General features: G+C 48.6%; 1 protein-coding gene across 1 annotated transcript; it reads left to right on the top strand.

Moving 5' to 3' along the window:
* On the top strand, window positions 1–24,707 carry NANS (N-acetylneuraminate synthase). Its single transcript, XM_077756113.1, has 6 exons — window positions 1–191; window positions 8,338–8,553; window positions 18,990–19,089; window positions 19,889–20,043; window positions 22,480–22,746; window positions 24,477–24,707. Exons 1-6 carry the CDS (start codon window positions 60–62, stop codon window positions 24,684–24,686), a joined length of 1,080 nt encoding a protein of 359 aa, XP_077612239.1. The 5' UTR covers window positions 1–59; the 3' UTR covers window positions 24,687–24,707.
* The last annotated feature ends 1,206 nt before the right edge of the window (window positions 24,708–25,913 follow it).

Below are 25,913 nucleotides of genomic sequence, written 5' to 3'. Positions count from 1 at the left end.
CACTGGGCTGCCGACCGACTAGCGGCTTGCAGTGTGGCGCCGGAGCGCGAGCCGCCGCGATGCCGCTGGAACTGGAGCTGTGTCCCGGGCGCTGGGTGGGCGGGCAGCACCCGTGCTTCATCATTGCCGAGATCGGCCAGAACCACCAGGGCGACCTGGACGTGGCCAAGCGCATGATCCGCACGGCCAAGGTGAGGGCAGAGCCCGGGAAGAAGAGGGCGCCGGCCGGGGCCTGGGAGGCCGGAGGCGGGGCCCGGGCCGGGGGCGGGGCCGCGAGAGAGCTGGCGGCGCGGCACCAGGACCACCTTCCTCTGCGTCTCGGTCCCCAGCGTGCGACCTGGCGTCCAACTCGCAGTTGCTTTTCAGAATCTTTGGAATTCTCCTCATCCCGAATCACTCTCTTGACTTGTCTGCCTCACTGGAGTTGCCTCCTAACCCGACCTAAGCCCCTTCTGGTGGCACAGTGATCTTCCTAAAACACAGGTTTGATCTGGTTGTACCCCAGCCTCACACCTTCAGTGGCTCCCCACCGCCCGCGGGGAGAGTTGAAACCCTTTAACATAGCCTTCAAGACCTTAATGACCTAGTTCCTTCCTGCCTGTCATTTTTCATCTCTGATACTTTTCAGCGACAATGAATTCCTTCCAGGAAGTTCTGGAAGTTCCTGGAAGTTGTTGTGATCTCTTCTCACTTGCTGTTCTTTGTGTTTGGAATATGAAAGAGTTAAAATGCTAGGACTGTGGTTTCAAATTTGGACGCCAGCACTTAGCAGCTGTGTGAACATGGGCTAACGGTTCCTTAACCTCTGTGATTCCCAGATTCATCTTTTGAAAATCGCCTTGGTGATAGTACTTAACTTCAGAGTGGTAAGGATCAAATCAGATGATTTATATTAAGGTCTTAGCACAGTACTTGGCACCGAGGACTCACTAAATGTTAGCTGTTGGCGATAGGGGGTGTATGCGTATTATTAACTACTCCCTCTTGGCAAATTTCTACTCCTGTATAGGTCTTCTTGGATGCTTTTTCCAACCGGTCCCCTCGAGGGTGGGCTCCTGTCGTTCTTCCCATCAGATTGCATTGTCGCTGTCTCAGTTTCTATCTCTCACACTTAGATTGCGAGACCCTTGAATGCGGGGACTGTCATGTTTTTATTGTGACTCTAGCCCCCAGCATGAGGTCTGCACTGATTCCTTGGTTTAGAGATGGTTCACTCAATCTTTTCCCCCCCTCTTACCTTCAGTCAAAGCTGTTCACCTGATGTAATCAATTGTGATTAGGTTTTCCCTTACCCTTCTTTCCAGAGTTACTCTGCTTTTATGGAGGCCTACTGAATCATAGAAACACCTTTAAAAAGAAGTTTATTTATTTATTTTTGAGAGAGAGAGCAAGCAGAGTAGGAAAAGAGAGAATCCCAAGCAGCCTCTACACCATCGGTGCAGAGCCCGCGATGTGGGGCCTACACTCTCGAACTGTAAGATCATTACCTGAGCCAAAATCAAGAGTCAGATGCCTAACCAACTGAGCCACTCAGGTGTCCCCAGAAAAAAAAACTTTTAAAGAGTAACAGCTGCTGATGTTTTTGAGTGCTTAACCTAACAGATACTGAGCTAGATGCTTTAATTTTATTTATTTATTTATTTTTTTTCTGAGAGAGAGAGAGAGAGACAGTGAGGGTCAGAGAGAGAGGGAGACACAGAATCTGAAGCAGGCTCTAGGCTCTGAGCTAGCTGTCAGCACAGAGCCTGATGCGGGGCTCGACCCCATGAACTGTGAGATCGGGACCTGAGCCGAAGTCAGACCTTAACGCACTGAGCCACCGAGGCGCCTCTGGGCTAAATGCTTTAAATGCATCTCATTTCATTCCCATGAGATAATGTACATGGTAGATGCTGTTGGTTTCCTTTTAAAGGCTCAGAAAAGTGACTTGCCCAAGGGCACACAGTGAGTAAATATTAGATTGCAGAGCTTTGCGCCTAGCCAGAGGGNGGAGGGAAATTCCTCTTAATTTAGGGAACAACCTGTTTGTGGAGATGTGACCTCTCAATGCTGAAGTGGTAAAAATACCTGGAGATATTGAGCCATGGAAACTTGGCTTGGTTGGGTTTTTTTTCCCTCTCTGTTATTTTGGAGGTTAGTTCTGGGGTGGGGAAGGAGAATGAAGTGGTTGAGGCTTTGGACTAGTGTCCAGATAATCATTTACTAGCTGAATAATCTCGGGCAGGTGACTTTTCCTCTCAGAGCTTCCCTGTCACTTATCCCATCACGTGTGTTTTTGTTTTTAAACTTAAAGCAGTGGACTCTTTAGAAATCTTTCATATTTTAGGATTTCTTTTAGTCATTCTTGCCAAATGAGGTCACATTCCTTGTTTAGTTACCCAGAGTTGCTCAGACCATGAAATGAACCTATTTGCAATAATAAAAGTTGAGTTCAATTATTTTTATTTTCTTACAACAAAATACGTTATTGTAATTATATACCATATATAAAATAGAAACGTATTATAGTAAGAGGTCACCTAATTGAATGTACTTTTAACTGCCAAATTTTGCTGCAAATGGCCCGTCTGGAGTTCTGCCGCTTGTCATTCGCCAGGAAAAGATCCGTAAAACCTTGAACAGAGAAACTGATAGGGAAAACCTGCCATAAGATGGCCCACAGGGCAAATAGGAAACACCTGTCCCTGACGGAGGAGGAAGGCGGAAGTTACTGGCTATAAATTATTCCCTCTGCTGATGCTCTGGGCTCAGACCTCTGGAGAGTGACCTCCTCTGAGCCCACCAGTGTAAAATAAACCTCCTCCCTTCCAAGATCTCCGAGTGCCGCTTGGTTCTTCTGCCGGTGAGCCAGACTGGATTCCGCAGCGTTTGGTTCCCGACCAGGAAACCCAGTGGCGCTGGCCCGTTGTTGTCACCGGTTTGGGAAAACGGCGTGGCGGTGACGGAAGGAGGACTCGCACAGGAGAAGGTGCATCCTGCCTGAATTTCTGCTGTCTCCAGCTCGGTCTCCTTGGGCCGGCCCGCTCCACCATTCCCACCGACTCGAGGAGACTTGGCAAGTGAGGACCTGGAACCGAGGTCAGAAACCGGTAATGCCTCGGCCCTAAATCTGTCCTGCCCACCCTTAGTGGTGGAAGGGGGAGCCGATCACTCCCCAGAGACCCTAGTGGTCTCATCCGTCGGAATTCTGTGGGAGGGAATATAATAACCTCTGGGGTGAATGTGAATGTGCAACTCGGTCTGTCTTGCCTGCCAAGTTCGATTCTGTGGCTCCACGGGCGGGCACCCGTAAGATCCCCAAAAGCCCACAGAGTCCGAGTGGCCCCGTCTGCGACTCCATGGTGAATGGCATACAGTCTGTGGCGGCACTGCAATAGTTTCCAATTGTAAGTCACAAAGCTGAGACCGCTATGGCTCAGCATCACCTAAGTTTCTTCGGGACATGACCAGTTGGGAGTCTGACTGGTCTCCTCATTAGAGGGGGCACTCCTACCCCTTTGTATTTGCAACACTGCCTCACAGGAACATTTATGGGGTTGGGACAGAGCAAATCCACAGTTCTTGAAACTATGATTAAGAACTTTGAGAAGGGTGTTTTTGGGATTCCTATGGAATTAAGATGACTCCCAGCAAATTAAGGACCCTATGTGAGTTGGAATGGCCCATTTTTGGGGTAAGATGGCCCTCAGAAGGAACCTTAGATGTTCCAACGATCCTCCGCATCTGGCATGTTATTACCAGAGACCTAGGTTGCCCTGATCAGTTCCCCTATATCGACTCCTGGTTAGAGATTGCCCAAATCCTTCCCCCTTGGGTGCGATTTACCTGCAAAGAACAGGGACAGGCTAGGGTACAGAGGCCCCGACCTCTGCAAATCCCGCAGGTGATCTGGAGGAAGAACAAATTTTGCCATCGCCGTATGCTCCCCTGAGACCGTCAGCACCTGAGCCCCCAGCTCCCGATACTCCACCACCTCCGGACTCAACAGATCCTCTCTTCTCCGGACCAGCGGCCAGATTGCACCCGCGGCCAGGTGCAGGTGCCCTCCAGATGCCAGTACGAGAGACCGGTGTGCTGGCCCGGATGCCGGAACGAGGGAAACCTGCAGCCTGGCTGTTCCATGATGTATTACCAGTCTTTCTCCACTACTGATCTCCTCAATTGGAAACCTAACACACCATCATATTCTGAAAAGCCACAGGCAATGATAGACCTTATGGAGCCCCTCTTCCAGACCCACCGACCAACTTGAGAAGACTGCCAGCAGCTGCTCTGCACTTTGTTTAACACTGAGGAGATACAGAGAGTCCTGAGAGGAGCTCGGCAATACCTTGAGGAACACGTGCCAGCCGGGGTCGTCGGTCCTGGCACCTGGGCTAGAGCTGCTGTACCTGGAGAATGTCCTACGTGGGATTCACTACAGAAGAAGGACAAGTCTACATCTGCTGGTACCAAGAGGTTCTCTTCCAGGGGACCCAAGCAGGGGCTAAGAAGCCCATGAATAGGACCAAGATCTCCTCACTCCCCCAGCGGCATCCCCGGGGATTCTTCTGAGAGGCCATGCGAGGCTTACTGCACATACACCCTGTCTGATCCTGAGGCACAAGAGAGACAACAGACGGCGAACACCTCTTTCGTGGCCCGAGCCGCCCCAGATATCAGAAGGAAGCTCCAAAAACTTGAGGGTTTTCGGTGAAATGAACATCACGCGGTGTCCAGTTGCGAACAAGGTCTACATGAACAGGGAGGTCACTGCCGACAGGGAAGCTGTGAGAAAGGTCAGCCTCCTCGTTGCTGCTTTAAAGGAGAAGGACTACGGAAGGATGGAGATGGTCCCACCACCGAAAGGGGGAAGCCCAGGACCTCCTTAGCAAGGGATCAGTGTGCCTACTGCAAGGAGAAAGAACATGGGAAAAATAAATGTCCCAACCAATATGTAAAAGAACCCTGTGGAAAAGCCCTCCTAGGGCTAGCAGGGATAGGTTCAGATTGAGGGGGTCCAGGCTCACTTCTTGGCCCCCGTGAGCCCACGGTCAAAATGAAAGTAGGGGGCCAAACTATGACTTTTATTAAATGGGCTGAAATCGAGGGGGCCACCCAGACCAAGGAAGGATGGTGAAAACGGCTAGATGGTTGCATCTTTATTCCAGTGGCTCTTGGAAGGCATCTACTTGGCGAATACCATCAACTCACCCATCTAGGAAAACCTGCATTAGAGGCTCCCCTCAAAAAGCAGTACTACATCAGCCACCTGCCAGCATCATGTCGAGCAATAAGTGAATGGTGTGTGACTTGTGCCAGGAATAATGCCTGCCCGTGCTGCGACAGGTGTCCAAAGGGTAGGAGCTACCCCCTCTGAAGATCTAGAAATAGACTTGACTTTACAGATGTCCAGCCACGTTGAGTGTTTAGACATCTGGTAGTAGTAGGATGTACACATCCTCTGGATGGGTTGAAGCTTTCCCTACCAGGACAGAACAGAGCCAAGAGGTAGCTAAAGTCCTCCTAAAAGAGATTGTCCCCCAGTTCAGCCTGCCGGCCACCATCCACAGTGATAATGGACCTGCATTCGTGGCGGACCTTATACAAACTTTAACCAACTCCCTCAACATCACTTGGAAGCTTCACACTGCTTACTGGTCTCAAAGCTCAGGGAAAGAGTGAATGGATCACACCCTCAGGGGAACCTTAGCCAAGTTCTGTCAGGAAACAGACCTCCCATGGCCAAACCTGTTGTCCCTGGGCCTTCTGCATGTCTGTTGCACACCAGGAGCTCAAGGTTTTTCCCCCTTTGAACTAATATATGGGAGCCCCCCGCCCCATGTCTAGGGAGCCTCCCAGGAAACCTACACCAAATAGGGGATACGGGAATAAGAGAGGACTTCAAGCATTAGGGGCCACTGTAAATAAGTTACAATGACATACCATAGAGAGGGCCCCAGTCTCTTTAGGATCCCCTTTCTCACCAGGGGACTCCATCTGGGTCAAAGATTGGAAGAAAGACCATCTCAAACCACAGTGGACTAGGCCTCATACCGTTATTCTGACCACTCCTACTGCCCTCAAGGTCATCGGTATCATGGGTTCACCACTCCAGAGTCCAGAGGGCCAATCTTGAGAAGCCCCAAAACTTGGAAGCCTGACCCAAGTCCGACGAACCCACTCAAAGTGACGTTTCAGAGAGTCCTAGATTCTTAGGATCTTCAGCCCTGTTCCAGCTACACCCCGGAAGCTGGCTGGTCTACACACAGCAGAAGCTTGAGGAATCACCATTCCAGTGAGATCGACTGTCCTTACTCTTTGCCATCAGGTTGGCAGAAGTTACCTCAGAAAGCTGGGGAAACAGCAAGAGGTTCCTGTTTACACATGTTCCTCTTATGAATAGGGTATTCTGTTGGTATTGATTGCCTCTAATCTGGGCCCCATTTGGAGCCAGTAAGAGCAGGGCACCTTCAGTGGAAGAATCTAAAGATGATGTCCTCTAGTACAGACTAGATCTGTTTAAAGGGGGGAATGATAGGGAAAATCTGCCATAAGATGGCCGACAGGGCGAATAGGAGACACCTGTCCCTGATGGATGAGGAAGGTGGAAGTAACTGGCTATAAATTATTCCCTCTGCTGATGCTCTGGGCTCAGACCTCTGGAGAGTGACCTCCTCTGAGCCCACCGGTGTAAAATAAACCTCCTCCCTTCCAAGATCTCCGAGTGCCTCTTGGTTCTTCTGCTGGGTGAGCCAGACCGGATTCCGCAACAAAACCATCAGCATTTTAGTACAACAGGGACAGTGATCATATCATGTTTTCTGCAGCTGGAATTCACCACAGAGGTAAATATTTAAAGACGTCACTCAGTTTTAGGAAGACCCTGCTGTGCTCCCCATACAACTGCTGTCCTGTGGAATGTGGTCGAACTTTCTCTGACCTCTTGTCTTTAGTAGTTTCTGCTACTTCACTTTTCTCATCTTGCTGTAAAGGAAAGGTTTGCCCAGAGCAGACAAGCTATTTCACCTCTCGAAGGTAAGTCCACTCCTGGAGGTAGAGCTGAGAAGCAGAGGAGGCAGCATGCAACGCTCTGTGAGGCCCTGTCCCGTAGCTTGCTGGAGGCCTGGCTGTCGCAGGGATCCAGGTTGCAGTTGTGGGCCAGGAGACTCCTGTTCTACAGCCTTAGGAAAGCAATCTGTCCCGCCCGGCCAGAGACTCGCTGTGCAGCTGTACTCAGGTCACTCTGGGCCCTGGGGATCTTCCTCTAGACAATGAGAGCTCTGTTGCCCAAGGTCACTTTCAGTTCTGTTTTTTGAACCTTCCTGACCATGCTATCTTGTGGTCTCTCCAGAGTGGGAGCAGCCCTGTTCGCACTGATCTTTCTGGAGCCGAGCTTTCAGCAGCGTGAATAACTGTCTCCAGAAATGTCAGTGAGCTGAGACTTTAGAGGGTTTCCTTTCATCTTTCTATTGCGTGGTTTTTCAAAGCGATTTTAAGAGATTGGGTGCTGACTGGCAATAGAATTCTAGCTTTTAGAGTCGGACAATGCAGCTTTTATGTTATAGTTTCTGTTCAGTAAGACTGGGACTTTTCTTAAGTCGTGTTTGTTTGTTGCCCTCGAGCCTCTTGTTCGCACAAGATGCCATGCAGAGTGCACACGTGCAAAGCAGCTAAAGCAGAGTTGTCTGTTTCCTGCCCCCGAGGGGCTCCTCAGAACGGTGAAGCGTCCTGGAGCTGGCCCAAAGCTGCCATTTGTGTAGATGGAGACACCGAGTCCAGAGACAGGAAGTGGTTTCTCCAAGAGTTAGCAGATTCTGACTTCCTCCCTAGGGCTCATTTTGCTATCCTCTGCTGAGTTACCTAACTTAAAATCTTCTTTAGCTCTTGAATTATTTTTAATATTCTAATATAAAATAACATTTTAAAAAATAAAGCCCCCATATTTTTCTTTGCATTTTAAGGGGGAAAACTAGAAGGAAGCCCCAGCATTTACTTGAAGGTTTTCTTCTTTCTGCCCCTTTTCCCACTGCCAGTCAACCTTATTTTTTAAAAAAATATTTATTTATTTTTGGATGAGCACAAGCAGGGGAGGGGCAGAGGGAGGACAGAGGATCTGAAGTGGGCTCTGTGCCGACAGGCTGACAACAGCGAGCCAGATGTGGGGCTCGAACTCATGAACCATGAGATCGTGCCCTGAGCCGAAGTCAGACGCTCAACCACTCCACCCACTGAGCCACCTAGGCACCCCTTCGTCAATCTTCTATTTAAAGATACTGATGTCAGAGCCGTTACCCGAACATTTCTCTTCTGAGAATTCGTGACCGATCACTGAAGGAGCCCTGTTGTGTGTCGCAGGAGTGTGGGGCCGATTGTGCCAAGTTCCAGAAGAGTGAGCTGGAGTACAAGTTCAATCGGAAAGCCTTGGAGAGGCCCTATACGTCTAAGCATTCCTGGGGGAAGACGTACGGGGAGCACAAGCGCCACCTGGAGTTCAGCCATGACCAGTACAGGGAGCTGCAGAGATACGCCCAGGAGGTTGGCATCTTCTTCACTGCCTCTGGCATGGATGAGGTGAGTCCTCGTGATTGCCACTCTGTCGTTTGCCACTTTAGCAGACCCAGGGGACAGCAGGTGGCCTGGTGGCTTTTGGCCTAGAGTCTGCTCCAGCCCTTGCTTGAGACTTTTGCTTTCTGAGTTCCCCATCACATTAACCATATCGGTGCCCAACGAAATGGGAGGCCAGTGGGAGAAGTACCAGAAGTTTCTAAGCAAGTTGTCTTTGGGAGGAGGGGGCAGCCACACCAGAATCCCCGAGTCCCTCAAAGCTTGTGAGAGACCCGTGCTGGACCATTTTCTCCTGGTGGAAAATAGCTTGGACTAGGAATCAGTAAACCTCTGTTCTGATAGGGATCCATCCCTTGCTGAATGGCCTTGTGTGATTTGGGAGGGGGACATTGGTGTCATCCTGAGTGGCTTACAGAATGGCATGCTGACATCCTGGAAAAGCCTAGCCGGTGCCAGGTGTCAGGTCCCATATGCTCCGTGACCTGCCTCTCTCAGATTCTTCCATGAAATCATTTTTGAATGTAAAAACTGTAATTGTGAAAATAATAGATATTATAGAAAGTTAAGAAAAACTGACCCATAATCCCTGTAGGGTGGTTCTTTTTGTAGATTTCCTCCTGAAGTCTTTTATATTCATGTTTTATTGCCTCGTTGCTACATTTGTGAATATTTAATTCTTTTCCCATTTACCATTATACTGCAAGCTTTTACCCATATCTTGTTTCCCCCCCAATTTTATTGAGATATAATTGACATATAAGTCTGCAATCTTGTGCTTACAGCTTTTTAGTAGCAATGGGATGCTTCTTTTGAGGATTTATGATGTACCTAACCATTTCTCCACTTTTGGACCTACGGGTCAGTTCTTTGCGCTTATAAATAATGCTGACATAGACACCGTTTTTCTGTGTTTCATGTTGTTTCCTCAGGGTAACTTTGCAGAAATGGATCGTTAGATGAAACCTAGAGTTTTTATGACTCAAAACATTTGGAATTCTTTCAGTTGCTCAGAATATTTGAAACCCTTCCATTTCATTCTGTGGGCCTCTCTGACCATTTGTGCCACTGTTCCAGCCCCAAAATATGGCTGCAAATTGAGTTGAAAAGAAACAAAAGCCTAGCCTAGGCTGTTGGTGGGTTTTTTTTTTTTAATGTTTATTTTGAGAGAGAGAGAGCGAGAGAGAGAGAGAGAGCGAGCGAGCGAGAGCATGAGCAGGGGAGGGACAGAGACAGAGGGGGAGAGAGAGAGAGAATTCCAAGCAGACTCCTCACAGTCAGTGCAGAGCTCAATGTGGGGCTTGAACTCACAAACCTTGAGATCGTGACCTGAGCCAAAATCAAGAGTCAGACGCTTAATCAGCCAGCTGAGCCACACAGGTGCCCTCACTGATGGTAGTTTTAACAAGGGCGGGGAGGCAGAGAACCGACGCATCTGTGGGAAATGACACCTCCAGGCTTCAGTTCTGTAGCCCAGATTCATCCCTTAATTTGCAGTTTTCGTAATCATAATTTTCTTTTTTTTTCTTTTTTTTTAAATGTTTTATTTATTTCTAGGAGAGAGAGAGCGTGAGCAGGGGAGGGTCAGAGAGAGAGCTGAGTCACAGACTGAAACAGGCTCCAGGCTCTGAGCTGGCAGTCAGCACAGAGCTCGACGCGGGGCTCGAACCCACGAACTGTGAGATCATGACCTAAGTGAAAGTCGGACGCTCAACCGACTAAGCCACCCAGACGCCCCTTGTAATCATAATTTTCTAATTCATAATTTTTGAGTGAGTTATATGTTATGGCTTACAGAGCATCTTCCCTTCCAGTAAATATATTTTAACCCTACTATGCCCCATTCTGCTGATGAAGAAGTAGAGGCTCGGAGGGGCTGGGAGGTTTGTACAAAGTCACATAGCTAGGAAATGGGTCTTGAAGGCAGATCTGATGTGTGCACGGTGTGCTTTCTCTGGTCCATCATTTCCATGTGGCCATCCGTGCAGGTGTGTGTGGCTTCGCAGAGCTCAGCAGAGCCCTTGGGCTTCCCCTTGCTCTTCACCACCTTGGTGTTGGTGGCTGGAGAATCTCTTAAGCCCAAGAGCTGCCCTGGGGACAAGGGGACAGATGTTTTTAAGGAAAATGTTCCTAAAGAGTTTGCTGGGCATTTTTCTGATCCTAATTTAAAGAGCGCTTCCTCTGGGAATTCTTCCTGTTCACTGGCTTGGTTCAGGCCCCTCTAGTTACTTGTGGTGCTCTTCCATAATTGTGTGTTATTATCTCTCCCTCGTCCCTACCAGACTCTGAGCACCACAGCATTCCTGGTACCTGGTGTGCAGCAGGTGGGTGGGAGATACTTGTTGAAGGAATAAATGAACCAAACAAAACAGAGGGTGTGTGTGTGTGCGTGTGCGTGTATGTGTGTTTAGTGGTTTATTTTAGAGAGACCAAGAGATGGGGCACGAGTTGGGGAGGGACAGAGAGAGAGGGAGACACAGAATCCGAAGCAGGCTCCAGGTTCTGAGCTGTCAGCACAGAGCCCAATGTGGGGCTCAAACCCATCGACTGTGAGATCATGACTTGAGCTGAAGTCAGACACTCAACTGACTGAGCCACCCAGTCGCCCCTATCAGGTTCTTAAAGGATCTGTAAATCAAAAATCAAAGGAAAGAATGTGGGCTTTAGGATCTAAAAGACTTGGGTGTTGTTTTTGGTNGGACGCTCAACCGACTAAGCCACCCAGGCGCCCCTCTAAGTATTTTAAACATATCAATTCATTTACTCCTCTTAGCCTCTTCAGATAGGATAATTTTTTAAAAAAAAATATTCATTTTGAGAGAGCATGAGTGAAGGAGGGGAAGAAAGAGAGGACAGAGTATCCGAAGCAAGCTCTGCGCTGACAGCGCCAAGCTCAATGTGGGCTCAAACTCCCAAACCATGAGATCATGACCTGAGCCGAAGTCAGACACTCAACCAGCTGAGCCACCCAGGTGCCCCAGGACGGTTCTTTTTAAGTAGGCCTCATGCCCAGCATGGAGCCCAATGTAAGGCTTGAACTCATGACCCTGAGATGAAGACCTGAGCTGAGATCAAGAGTCAGACACTTAAGCAACTGAGCCACCCAGGTGCTTCCAGATGAGCCAGTTATTATCCCCATTTCACAGGGAAGGTATCCCTCATTATGGATCAGCAAACTCAGGCCAACCCCAGAATGCTTCTGCCAGACCATACTCTTCCTTCACCTCTCTGGGCCTGTTTCCTCTTAGGTAAAGGCCCAGGCGTTGATTAAAGTACAGAACATGCAGGCTTGTCTTCTGGACCTGGTGAGGCCATCTCCAGGCAGGACCAGGTCCGTGTTCACTGTGAACTCAGACCCTGGCATAGTGGTCCCGGTACATGCCAGTACATGCTCAGTCAGTGCCTTGGTGGAAGGAAGCTCACACCTAGGGAGTGACATTTGTTTTCATAACATGCCTGTTTCACATTACTGCTAAGCAGATTCAGGCTCCAGGCTCTGAGCTGTCAGCGCAGAGCCCCATGCAGGGTTCGAACTCACGAACTGTGCAATCATGACCTGAACCAAAGGTCAGATACTCAGTTGACTGAGCCACCCAGGCACCCCCAGTTTTTTGCATATTCAGAGTTATGATGACTAATCACTGCAATTGATTTTTGGCTTGTTTTTATCCTGTACCTATTAACAGCCATTTCTCAATCGCCCCCAGTTCCCTCACCCCTAGTAACCACTAATCTGCTTTCTGTCTGTATAAATTTGCCTTTTCTGAACATTGCATATAAACAGAATGAGACAGTATGTGGCCCTGTGTGTCTGGCTTCATTCACAGAGTAACATGTGTTCATGGTTCAGCCCTGTTGTAGCGTGTATTAGTGCCTCACTCCTTGTTATTGATGAGTAATATTCAGTATTGCGGATATATACGACCTTTTATTTACCCATTTGTCAGTTGATGGACATTTGGATTGTTCCTACTTTTTGGCTGGCGTGAATAATGCTCCCATGAACATTCCTGTACAGGTTTTATGGACATGTTTTCATTTCTCTTGGGGATATATGATAACTTTGTGTTTAATTGCCAGACTGTTTTCCAAAGTGGCTGCACCCTTTACAATCCTAGCAGCATATGAGGGTTCCAGTGTCTGTACATCCTCACCAGCATTTGTTATGATCTTTCTGATTCTAGATATCCTAGCTAGTGTGAAGTAGTATCTGGTCATGGTTTCGATTTGCATTTCTCTGATGACTAATGATGTTGAGCATCTTTTCATGTGCTTATTGGCCATCTGTATACCTTCTTCTTCAGGAGAATGTCAGATCCTTTGCCAATTTTTAATTGGGTTATTTGTCTTTATATATTCTAGGTATGAGTCCCTAGTCAGATACAGATTTGTGGAAATGTCTCCCATTCTCTGGATTGTCTTTTCACTTTTTGATGGTATCCTTTGAAGCACAAACATCTTTAATTTTGATGATGTCCAATTTATCTTTTTTTTTTTGTGCTTGTCTAGTGATTTAAAATTTTCTCAATTTTAAACTACATTGTGGTCTTGCTACATAGCTGTCAGTCTGGCTGAAACAAAAAGTGACAATAACATCAAATGGTGGCAAGGATGCAGAGAAAATGGATCTCACAGCTGGTGGGAATGTAGAACGGTATAATTACTCTAGAAAATATGATAGTCTCCCCTTTTTTTTTTTTTTTTTGAGAGAAAGAGAGACAGCACAAGCAGAGAAGGGGCAGAGAGAGAGACACACAGAATCCCAAGCAGGTTCCAGGCTCTGAGTTGTCAGCACAGAGCCTGACGCGGGGCTCGAACCCACAAACCACAAGATCATGCCCTGAGCCGAAGTCAGATGCTTAACTGACTAAGCCACCCAGGTGCCCCTGGTTGTCTCCTTTTTTTAAAAACAACTTTATTTTAATACAGTTCATATGTGGTATCATATTACAATTCACTCAGAGGATACTGGTAGTTTTTTTTATAAAACTGAACATGTGAACGAATTTTATACCTATGTGGGGAGGGGTGTTAACTTACTCTGGTAACCATTTCATAGTGTGTATGTTTATCAGATCATGTTGTACACCCAGAACTAGTACATTTTTGTGTGTCAATTATATCTCAATAAAAAATAACCATTTATTGCGTACCTGAAAAAAAACACCACCACAAACTAGACATGTGCTCATCATGTAGCCCGCCATGCGCCATTTGCTCATTTCTCCCAAAAGAGATGAAAATGTGCATTCACACAGAAACCTGTACATGCGTGTCCATAACAACTTTATTTGTAACAGCCCCCAAACTAGAACAATCCAGATAGTTCTCTGGCAGGTGAATGAATGGTTCCAGCCCAGAAAAGGAATGAACTGCTGATACATGCTGGGCTTGGCTGCATCTCCAGGGTATAACATTGAGTGAAAAACCCTGTCTCAGAAGGTTGCATACTATACTGTTCAGTTATTAGAGCCGTCTTGAACGGACGAAATTACAGAGGTGGAGAGCAGGGGAGTGGTTGTCATGGGTTAGGGAGGGGAAGGGAGGCAGGTGGATGTGGCTGTAAAAGTGTAACACGTGGGATACTTGGAGCGATGGCTCAGTTTTGGATTGTGACTCTGGTAGGTGCGAGTCTGTGCGCATGGTAAAATGGCATAAAATTAAATAACACGCACACACAGATGAATACACGTAACCATGGCGAAATCTCAGTAGGATCAGTAGACTCGATCGGGGTCACTTTCTCGGTTGTGATTTTGTGTTCTAGTTTTGCAAGATGGCCCCATAGAGGGCACCTGGGTGAAGGGTACATATGATTTCTTAGAGCTTCCTCTCAAGCTATAATGATCTCAAAAAGTTTAAAGTTACAAAAGCCCAAATTTCTTAGTTTTAATTTTAATTCAATAAATATGAGTAGCTGGAGCCTACATAAACAAAAGCCCTGTAGAGTCCATAGTAATTTTAAAGAGCGTAAACACCTAAACCTTTGAGGGGCTCGAACCCACGAACCGCGAGATCATGACCTAAGCGAAAGTCGGACGCCCAACCGACTAAGCCACCCAGGCGCCCCCAAGTCCATAGTAATTTTAAAGAGCGTAAACACCTAAACCTTTGAGACCCCACTCGAATGGCACATACTCAGGCTGTTTGGCCTCATGGTTATGTGCATGGGGTCTGGGGTCACATTTTGAGTTTGAATGCGGTTCCGCCTGTCATTCCTGATGAGTCCGTGTGGAGGTGGTTTAACCGCTTTGTGCTTCTATTTCTTCGGCTGTTAGGTTCAGGTTCTACCAACCCTACTTATCTTGCAAGGTTGTTGTGAGGATTAAACCTGATGTTTGATATAAAGCATAGCACTCAGCCAGCGCTTAGCAAACATTAGCTGCAGTGAAGGCAGGCAACCCGCGCCCCGTGTCAGGACACCTGGCTTCTTGGCCTGACTCTGCTCTGAGTTGATCTCCAGTGTGAGCTTGGCGAGCCCCTTCCCTCTCTGGGCCTCCGTTCCCTTTCGAGTGTGAACAGCTGCCTTGTAGAGGCTCTCCCAGCTCTGACCCAGAGCCGGAGAAGAGGTCACGGAGGCCGCTTATACCTGGAATGAGGACTTTCCTTCTCAGGCTCTGCTGTCAGGCATGTGAGCCCCAGGACGTGGACTCTGAAGGAGAGAGGGCGCTTCCTTGCGTCTGTGAGGCCGCCTGGGAAGAGTCATGTCTTTAGATCATTCACTCACAGGTGGTGTGGAGCTAGAAGCAGGATCAGCTGGGAGGTGGAGGAGAGCCTGGCGGTCGGTGGGCCGCGTCTGCCTCTCAGCCTTTCCCTTTGGTTCCTGTCCCTCTGCTCCCCAGGAAGCCCTTCTGTGTGGTGCATGCGGCCGTGCTCTGCAGCTACACTGAGTTCAGGTTCTCGAGTTGACACTTTGTGGGTTCAGGTGCATCATGTGACCTTTTTGAGCTGCAGGTGTCCCATCTGTAAAAACAGTAATAAAGGTGTCTTCCCCCCTCTCCCCCACATGGCAGTGGTGAGGTGCTGGGCGTGAGGGCCGTGTAAGACCTGCATCCACTGAGTGATAGCGTTCCGTCATTCAGAACCCTTCGGAGTTGTTCTGCTTCACACTATGTGGACAGGGAGGCCTCTCTGTCCTGGGCAGGCCACTGTTTCCGAGGGTCCTCCTGGCTGACCTGGGCGTAGGCAGTGAGAGGAAATGCATTCTTGAGTGCCTTTACAAGAGTGAATTTGCTTTGCTGACCAGGTCCCTTTGCTGAACCGGGTCGTCCTGTCTGCCTGGCTTTTGGAAGTGGGTTGGTCCCTTGTTCTGTGTTTACCTGGCAGGCGGCTCTGAGTGTTTACCCACCTTAACTTCCTTGTGGACGGTAGCCATTAGTGAAGCGCCCATTTTCTCCACTGTCTGTGCTGTCCCAGGGTGTTCTTCATGTGCTGAGGAAAGGTTGTCGTGGGATTTTATTAATTCCACCTGGTAGAAAACTACCAGGGCACCTGGCCGAAGCTGCAGAGGCTTGTGGAATGGGGTGGAAATGAGCAGAGTTCCTTTGGTCTAAATGGAGAGTTCTATTGAGAAAGCAGATGGAGGCCATGACGGTCAAGGTGGCTCCTGAAGGACGTGCTGCCCTTTGAGGGTGCTCCGGCCTAACAGAGCTGCCCTTTGAGGCACGTCTTTAGATCAGTCACCTCATCTCTTCTTCCATTGCCACCCCCACCAGCAGGGCGCCCCCCCTGCCCAAGCTGTGGTGCCCTCTGACTGGGCCACTGGGAATCTCCTGTCCCATGCTTCCCCCTCATCATTCTCTCATGCTGGGCAGCTCGCCAGGACCCCGTTCTCCATGACTCCTCGCTCTGGGCTTCTTTTTCCTTTTCCACAGGATTCAAAAGCTGAGAGCCGGGGGAAGGGGCTTTAGAAAAATCCCAGCTCCTCTTGCTTCTGTTATCCCTCAGATCAGGGGGCCATGATACGGAAAGGGGGCGCTGTGGGCACACATTGTCGATCCTCATTGATTAATAATTATTACCAATTAATTCTTGGTAATAAAGCCTACCCCTGCCCCCAGTAAGCAAGGTTCTGAATTGAAAAAGCTTGAGAAACACTGGGATTAAAAATTTTTAAAGTTAGACAAGTGTATGCATTGGGACTCTCTAAGAGGAAGTTCGGGCAGTGCAGTGTTTCACTGAAACCAGGTTGCTGGTGGGGCCCTTGTCTGTATTTAAGCCAGCTGGATGGCCAGGGAAGGTCCTGTGGCAGAGTTCTTCCAGACAGACTCTGAAAGCCTTTGTGCTGCGGGGTGGGAGGGAGATGTTGTGAGGCTGCCTGGCTGCGCCGTACCCCTGGGTGAAGAGGGGATGGACGGTGGGGTGGGCAGGAGTAGGGGCAGCCAGGAGGTCCCTGGAGAACTGGGGGTGGGGGGACCGGCGCTGACCCGGCCTCAGGGGGGCTAGGCATGGCAAGACGGCCTCAGGCTAGAGGGCTAGGGTCTCCCCCATTACTGAGGTTGGCACCCTTTTTGCAGAGATGCATGTGCAGCGGCAGTGTTTGGAGTGGCCGCTGCTTGGTGGGCCTGGCTCTCCGGGAGGACTGCAGACAGGCCCCTTTCCCTTTGGAGAGGAATTTGCCACTTAACACTTGAAAACTGTAGGATTCCAAGCAGATTGTCCAGCCTTCGTAGGTAAGCTTCTGCAAAGTGTTTTCTCCTGCATTTGGTTTCTTCTCATTCTGTGCCTCTCCTGAGTGGGCTCATCCTCTGTTTATGCTCCCGGGGGCTTTTGCATCAGGAGCCGTTTCTCTTAGAAGTTGAACATTATAAGGAAGAAAACTTAGCATAGGGTTTTCCCCTCTTACACTAGAAAATACTGTCTCCATCTGCCTGATAGAACGAGAAAAGTGGGGGAAGTCGACTTTGTTCAGTAAACACATTAGAAGGAATGTTTTTCACTTCCATCTGAGGGCCTGTCAGCACCGTGAGAGACCCACGAACAGGAGGCGCCAGGTGGAACAACATGGAAGGGGGAAGAGAGGTAAGGAAGAGATACAGCCGAGGGAAGACCACGAGAACTGCGGTACAGGTAGTTTAGCAGGCTTGGAAGCCAGTGGCGCTCAGACCATGCTGGATGGCGTCTCTCGGACCCAGGGGGTTGTGAACTGCCTTTTAGCTGTTCACTGGCTGGTTACCCACCGGGTGCAGCTCTAACCTTTGCGATATTAGAGGATTTACACATGAGGAAAGTTAGTGCAGCCAGGAGTAACTTATCACCTGTCCACAACATGGAAGAAAGCTCAGGCAGCAGCGAGTTGATGTAAAGAACCTGCTGGCAGAATGACCTCATACTATTCCTGGCCACCCTGTGCCCTCTGTATTTTCAGCCATGGTGACCTAGCTCCTTACAAAATAGGGTTCATGGAGCAGCGGCGGCGGTCTTACCCAAGAACTGAATGGAAACACAGACCCTCGGCCCCACCTTAACCCAGCAGAATCAGAACTTGCATTTCATCTGAGCAAGATGCCCAGAAGATTGGTGTCCCATGTTAAAGTGTGAGAAGCAGTGACCTAGCTGATCAGGCCCTCCAAGCCTCCTTCTGAAACCCGGGCAGCATTTTACAATAGATCGAACTTAGATATAGGGAAACATTCCAAGACATTGATTCTCCCCACTTCTGATTTCCAACTTCAGTTGTTAAAAACAGTAATAAAAGGTAGTTGGGTGGGGGGGGTTGTAATGTGATAACCAACTGAGATTTTTACTCTTAAAACTTGTGGCCCACTGATTCCTTTAGCAAGCGTTCACTGACCCTTGCCCGTTTCCCGATCCTGAGTCTTACTGATGAATCCCGGTGGAGGTGAAGGATGGTGAAGGGTCCTCCAGAGATAACCTCAGGCAGTGATGTTGTGTCAGAAAAAGTGAACGAGTTTGTTTTTCTTGTGGGCAGCATGGTTTGGGGGCTGAGAGGGTTTGGGTTTGGGCTCTGCCAGGTGTGTCAGGGCTGGCCCATAAAATGCTCCATTTTTTCCCCGGTTTTGGCAAGAATTGAAATGGCCTCTTTTCCTGGCCATTTGGTTTTGAGGAAAGGGCGAGGCCTTCGAGAGCCATACACTTTCTCGCCGCCTGGTTTTCTGGGTCAAGATAAGGTTATGACCCTTTTGCAGTTGTTCACTGGGCCCTGGACCCCTTGGGAAGGAAGGTCTGATTCTTTTGCAGCTCTCCTCGCCAGTAAAGGCCAGCATGCAGTGTTGCTGGACAAATGGATGGGTGGCTAGGAATGAGTGAAAGTTTCAATGTGAATGAAAAGACTGGTAACATATCTTTGCCTGCTTTCGACTTGTTGCAAGAGTCCCTCTCGCTGGGCAAGACGAGTTGGGTCTTCTGCTTATGACTCCTCACCTGACTTGAGGGCAGTAATTTTGATCAATGGTGAGCGAGAGTTCCTTCTCTGGTTTTTATAGATGGCAGTTGAATTTCTGCATGAGCTGAATGTTCCGTTTTTCAAAGTTGGATCTGGGGACACTAATAATTTTCCTTACCTGGAAAAGACTGCCAAAAAAGGTAAGTGTTTCATTTTTGCCCTAACATGAGGGAATCCAAACCTTCCCAAATTTACTCCTTTTAGTAGAACCCACTAGTGAAGTCTCCTGAAGACAGACTTTAGAAACCTCTTTTCAGTTAGCATGTACTTCCACTGTTCCATGGGCTGACTTGAAAGAAGTTAAGTCAGTTTTTATAAGAACTTTTAAAATTAAAAATTATTTTACTGTTTTTATTCATACGAAATTGAGGATATGGCAGCACAGAGGAAGTTCTGACTTTGAGAAATAGTCTTGTACGTGGAGGGTATAATATCTACCCTCCTCACATTATGGTTTGTAAAGTGGTTCTGCAACATGAATCATCTCATTTGATTTTCATAACAGCCCTGGCACTGAAGTCAGTTATTTGCTTATGATGCTTCATACTTCGTACCTGAGGCCACACAGCTGGGAGGCGGCAGCTCCGGGGCTCACACAGCTGCTCTGGAGTTGGGGGCAGTGCTCACCCAACTGGGCACTCCAACCTCTTACTCCAGTGAGGGGCTCACCTTTCTCTGAGGCGTGTGAACTTCCTCTGCCTCCTTAATTCAGTTCACTTTGCCGAACTATAATATTGAGGGTGAGGGGGGTCTGCATTTCCTCCGGATTGAGGGCAGGAAGCCACCAAGCTCCCCTCTCACCCCGCAGTGGCTGGCACAGTGTTGGAGAGAGGTCTGTGGAGTTCATTTGAAGGATGAGACCAGCAGTTGGGGTACGCTTGAGGGAGAGTCAGAGCCCCTAAAGAGAAAGTGACGATGGTGTCGGTGTTGGTCACTCAGGCCGCCCGATGGTGATATCCAGCGGGATGCAGTCGATGGACACCATGAAGCAAGTCTATCAGATCGTGAAGCCCCTCAACCCCAACTTCTGCTTCCTCCAGTGCACCAGTGCGTACCCGCTCCCCCCCGAGGACGTCAACCTACGTGTCATCGCGGTGAGCAGCCCATTGTCTGATCGGGCCACAACAAAATGGCTTTTCTTGGGTCCTTTACTATGGGAAAGATGGGGCCTTTGTTGTAACCAAAATCCTAACCAATTTTGACACGCTTCATGCAATCTGAACCTCCATTAACAATCTCACAGTTACAGAATTAAGCTAGAACCAACTGTGCAGTTTAGATACATTCTAAAGAGGGTGATTATAGATTAAATTTTATGGAAACCAATCTTAATTTTTCCCACTATGAAATTTAAGGTGTGAGTCTTCATAATTGTATATATATTTTCTGTACCATGTGCATTGGCCATTCGAGGTCCCTCTTCTGTACTGGTTCATATCCTTTTTTAGTACGCTGTTGTCTTTTGTGTGTGTGTGGTAAAATACAAGATTTACCATCTGAACCATTTTTAAGCATACACTTCAGTGGCATTCAGTACATGCGCGTTGTTGTGCGGCCATCACCACCATCCATCTCCAGAACTTTTTGATCTTCCCAAACTGAAACTCTGCCCCCAGTAAACACGAACCTCCCATTCCCTCCCCCCCCAGCCCCTGGCAGCCACCATTCTGCTTTCTGTTTCCATGTATTTGACTCCTCTTGAGACCTCATCTAAGTGGAATCCTACAATATGTGTCCTTTGTGTCTGTCTTCTTGCACTTAATATAATGTCTGCAAGGTTATTTCATTGCCTGTTGAGGCTGAAGAATATTCCATTGTGTGTATATACTGCGCGTTTATCCATCTGTCCGCCGATGGGCATTTGGGTTATTTCCGCCTTTTGGCTCTTGTGAATAATGCTGATAGGGACGCTAGTGTAAAATACCTGTCCGGTTTTCTTCATACTCAGTTGTAGCAGACCTTCTTGGAACGTCTGGCTTTTCCTTCTCTGTGCCATTTCCCGGCTCTGTTGTTTTCTACCTATAATCCCAAGCCTCCCTGAGGCCCAGACTGGTTACAGTGACAGCCTTGAGGGAGCTTTCTGCCTCCCAGGATTTGGTCTACTCCACCTCTGTCATCTGACAGATGGTGAAATCCAGTCCCAGAGGGAAAAGGACTCACTTGCCTGAGCTTTCACAGCATCGTGGTGCAAAGCTGGGACTAGAATCCTTTGTCTCTTGTCATCTCAGGCCATCTCCATCCCTTTCTTCCAGTAGCACCTGAAGCTTCACTTAGTTAGAAACATATATATGTAATTATCATACAAAAACACTGGAGTGATATTAGTGGCATTCTAAATACACACACACACGTGATCTTGACACTTCAGTTAACCACTGTCCTTCTGTATTTTCCTTTTAGTAACAGTACTTGACATTCTGACTTTTTCCATGAGGGTATAAGCTTTTGTGCATGTTGCTACACAGTCTTCATATTTAACTTTAAAAAAAAAAATTAGCCATTTTTGAAAACAGACACTGCTGTCTCTTTACCTAAATTTGTGTTTCTCCCAGTTGGTAGTTTTTCCTCCATGTCTAGCTTATCTCTAAACATGTTATTCTAAAATTTTAAACATGATTTTTTAAAAAACTCAAACAGCTCTGAAATACATAGTCTAGAAAGTAAACATGCTCTGTGACCTCACCCCACAGAGATCATCACTGTAATGGACAGTTTACTCGTTGTGACTCTGGATATTTTCCTTGAGTTTCTTTCTCTGCGGAATACGGCCCCTCTTTCCATTCTCACCCAGGCGGCCGTCATGGCCTCTCTTGATACCGGGGCACGGTGAGGGGTCAGCTGCCCGCCTGCCCCGTCCTGGGCCCAGTACAACCATATTCCAGCACGTGGACCCTGCCACCTTTGTTAATTTCACACCCTGCAGCCTTTGCCACTCAGCAGCCCTAATCCTATATTAACCCCCATCTGGGTCTTCCTACTACACTTAAGCTTTCTGGTCGCCCTCAATGACAAGACTCGCTTGACGAATGTCTTTTGTTGCATTCAGTGAATTATAGATCACAGATTAGTTAATTATTTAGCATTTCCACCAAAGGATTGTTTCGAGATTGGGCTGTATATATTATTGATGATGATATTTGTGCCCACAGCATACTCGCTTTCAGCAGTTTAGGCTAATTAAATGTGACCGCTGCTTTTTGAATGAGTTTCAGCCATCGGCTGTGGTTCTGTTGTTATTCCTGGTGGCTCGCGCAGTGTGAGGCATTCCTAGAGTGCACTGTTGATGACTGTAGCCATTATTTGGGGAGCATTCTAGCACGCCGAGTGCTTTTCATGCATATGGAGCGGCCCTGGACAGGTACCACTGTCATCCCAGGAAGGAGAAGCTCAGAGAGCCTCAGCATCTTGCCTGTAGTTGCACAAATAGTGAGCAGCTCCACCGGGACACTTCTTCTCTTTGGGAGCCTAGCTCTTCCTGACTCTGCACTGTATGCATGATTTAACCTCGTCTCTTTTTTTCTATTTTAAAGGAATATCAGAAGCTCTTTCCCGACATTCCCATAGGGTATTCTGGCCATGAAACAGGCATAGCAATATCTGTGGCTGCCGTGGCTCTGGGTGCCAAGGTTTTGGAGCGTCACATAACTTTGGACAAGACCTGGAAGGGGAGTGACCACTCGGCCTCGCTGGAGCCTGGGGAGCTGGCCGAACTGGTGCGGTCCGTGCGCCTTGTGGAAAGGGCCCTGGGCTCCCCGACCAAGCAGCTGCTGCCCTGTGAGATGGCCTGCAACGAGAAGGTGGGTTCTGCACGAGCCTGCCAGGCTCTGGTGTTCTGAGTGGGGCCGCAGTGGGCTTACCTGCCAGGGGAAGTCAGCACCAGCCCTGCCTGAGCCCAGGCTGACCGTCTGAGGGACTCTGGGCTCGTATCAGCATCGGGAGAAGCTTGTCACTGAAGGGAGCCTCAGCAGTTTCTCCGGCCTCCTAGAATCATGTTATAGTTTCCTACCAAGTCTCCGAAGCCTGTGGCGCCAGTGCTCTAGATGCCAGGAGATGTAAGGGGCTGGGGGTAGCCTCATAGGGCACCTCGGTGGTCAAGTCTGGGGTCCCTTGGAGTAGGTAAGCCTTGAGAAACAGCTGGACAGAGGGGTTCCGTGAGGCAGCAGGAGAAGGGCCTGTGATAATCGGAGGCATTCCTAAGTGGAGGAGGCCCTAGATGGACAGAGCTGTGTGTGGTGCAGGGGTTTGTGGGAGGGTGATGCGGATCTTCTCTCAGGAGCAGTGTGAGCTGTGCAGCACTGACCTTGAGACAGGAGATGCTGAGGCCAAGGACTGCCTGGCCTGCTGACCATCTGGGCTTCTTGGAAGCCGTGGCCTAGACCTGTCTTGGCCTCTGGTCGTACAGCCTGGTGTCCTGGGGCTCCCAGGACTGCAGCCACTCCTGGCCTGCTGTGGCTGTCTGGGTCGAGGCAAAGAACAAACACCCGGCATGTGTGAGGAACGTTTTCATCTTTTATTCTAGTGGGGCCTGATTGCTTCCCTCAAATTAAAGACGCAGAAGTACCAGGAGATGAAAATAATAGTAAAAAGAAACAAACTGTATTGTAGAAGAAAAGGGGAGGGAATCACGCCAGAGATGCAGGAGAGTTCAGCCCTTACTTTGGTTTGAGCCTCTTGGCTACCTGGGCAAATGGTGGTGGACGGTGGGATGCGTAATCGGGTAACATCCACCAACAGACCTTTTGTCCTGGCACTTAATTTTAGAATTGATTCCTTGACCCTTACACGGTGCACTGATATGTTCAACAGCATTTATGGGTGAGACATAGAAAGGCTGGTCATGAACTTCTGGTACCCATCACTCCCCTCACCTGCCTGCCTCTTTGTAGGCGGCCCCTTTTCCCGTCCACTGAACAATGGCGCACTCAGTCTTGCGAGCCCTCCATATTCTTATTTCACCAAGCACAGTAGCCGTAAGGTTCGTGTCCCCTAAGAGAAGTGGGCCAGGAGTCAGAATCCCGGTTTCTTGGAATTTTGGCCAAGTTTTCTGCCCTCTCTGGACCTCTGTTTAGTTCCCCCACGTTTAAAATGAGATGTTGAACTGAATGATGACAAAAGAAATCATAATTTTCTGGGAGCGTTCTATGTTTCAGGAAGATTACATATGTTATTACTGCTAGTCCTTGTAGTCATCTGACATGCTGGAGACCTTATTAGTTCCCATTTTACAGAGAAAGTCAGGCACGGCTTGTACCCACTTGAAGAGGATTTGGACCTGGCTCTGTTTGGCTGTATGATCTGAGCCCTTTCCTTGGCACTTTATTGTTAAGGCCCCTCTCCGAGTCTCTAAGTTCACCCCCCACTGGCTGAGCCCCTGCTCTGTGTGAGGTTCTGTTCTCAGAACCAGTGGGAGAACAAAGTCCCTGGTCCCAGGGTGCCCTGTGAAGATGGGTCAGGCACCTTGGGTATAAAACAACATGTTCCGGTTAACTTCTGTGAAGCTGACACCGAGTCTTAATTTTATCCACAGCTGGGCAAGTCCGTGGTGGCCAAAGTGAAAATTCCAGAAGGCACTGTTCTAACATTGGACATGCTTACTGTGAAGGTGGGTGAGCCCAAAGGCTACCCGCCTGAAGACATCTTTAGTCTGGTGGGCAAGAAGGTCCTGGTCACTGTTGAAGAAGACGATACCATCCTGGAAGAATCGGTAGAAAATCATGGCAAAAAAATCAAGTCTTAAAATAAAGTGCCATTCTCTGAATTCTGAATTGCATTGCCAGTACTGTTGGGGAAGGTGGGGTAGGGCCGACAGCCCCCTGACCCCTGAAACCTAGCTTTCATCTACTCCTCCCTAGACACACATTTTTGGGCCAGGCTCTGTCTCAGGCCCGTAGGAGGGATACAAAGACCATATGTCAGTCTCTGCTTCAGGTTGGCTGGCCCAGAAGGGGAGGTGGGCTCAAAAGCAAATCATTGTCATCCAGCTGCCATGTGGGTACAGAGGGGTGAAAGCTCACTACACGAGGCCCTCTTCTTTAAGCCGCCTTTCACCCTGCCTGTAAAGCCAATCCACGTGCCCCAAATCTCCCTTCCTTCCTGACCTCCAGCTGTCTGTTCACCATTGCCCTTATTCCCTCCCTGCCCTGGGCCTTGGTGTCCAGTGAGCTGGACAGTGATCAGTGGGCATCAGAGAAGGGGTTGGTCCAGCATCGTGCAGGCAGAGAAATGCTAAAAGCCTGCCTACCTCTCTGAGCGAAGAGAGGGAAATGACATTCATTCCTTTCAACAATATGGAGGTTCTGCTCTGTGCCAGGCTCTGCTTTAGGTACTGGGGTTCAGCGGTGAGCAGCCCACTCGTCTTCATGGAACTTCCCTCAGACGGGGATAGATGCATAGCACACTGTAAGCATAGTAAGTAAATCACAGTAAGTTAGGAGGTGATGTGTGCAGTGGGGGTGGGGGAGTGGGGGGCTGGGTAAGGGAGATGGAGGTGTGGGGCTTGGTGTATGTGTAGCCTGTGGTGATATAATACAGTGGTAATGCTGAAATCTGCCTTTCCCTAAACCATAGTGAAACCCAGCTAACAGGGAAGATTCTCACTACTTCACTGAACAACCACGCACGTGAACCTTTCACAGGGAATCCATATCGGACTCTCCTTTGTCCTTCTGAATGAGTACTGAGATGAGCACTTCTTGTCAAATGTATTTCCAGATTCCTAATCTTTGTTCATGTTTCTTTGACCTTGTTCACTATCACTTCTTGTTTCAAAGTGTATCTATCTTTGAGTCTCTTTCCAAATGCATATATAATTAGCCTTCTGAAGTTTCTTTAGAGTTTAGGACTTCCCTCTCCTGTGGATCCCAAAGCAGTTTCTGGAAAGGCACTGGTGTTTGTACGTGTGGGCGGGGTGAGGAGGGAATCCTGGGTTATACTCGTGTGTAAAAGAGAATGCGTGAAATGGATG

The sequence above is a fragment of the Crocuta crocuta genome, unplaced genomic scaffold, assembly GCF_008692635.1.
Source record: "Crocuta crocuta isolate KB4526 unplaced genomic scaffold, BGI_CrCroc_1.0 scaffold431, whole genome shotgun sequence".
In the NCBI taxonomy this organism is placed as follows: Eukaryota; Metazoa; Chordata; class Mammalia; order Carnivora; family Hyaenidae; genus Crocuta; species Crocuta crocuta.
Note: the sequence above shows the minus strand (reverse complement) of the source record. Positions and strands in the feature narration are given on the sequence as shown.

Excerpts from the sequence above, each read along its gene's own strand:
- NANS (XM_077756113.1), top strand. The coding sequence starts at position 60 with ATGCCGCTGGAACTGGAGCTGTGTCCCGGGCGCTGGGTGGGCGGGCAG. Across the intron at positions 20,044-22,479 it reads TCAACCTACGTGTCATCGCG|GAATATCAGAAGCTCTTTCC; the intron begins GTGAGCAGCCCA and ends TCTATTTTAAAG. Across the intron at positions 22,747-24,476 it reads AGATGGCCTGCAACGAGAAG|CTGGGCAAGTCCGTGGTGGC; the intron begins GTGGGTTCTGCA and ends TTTTATCCACAG.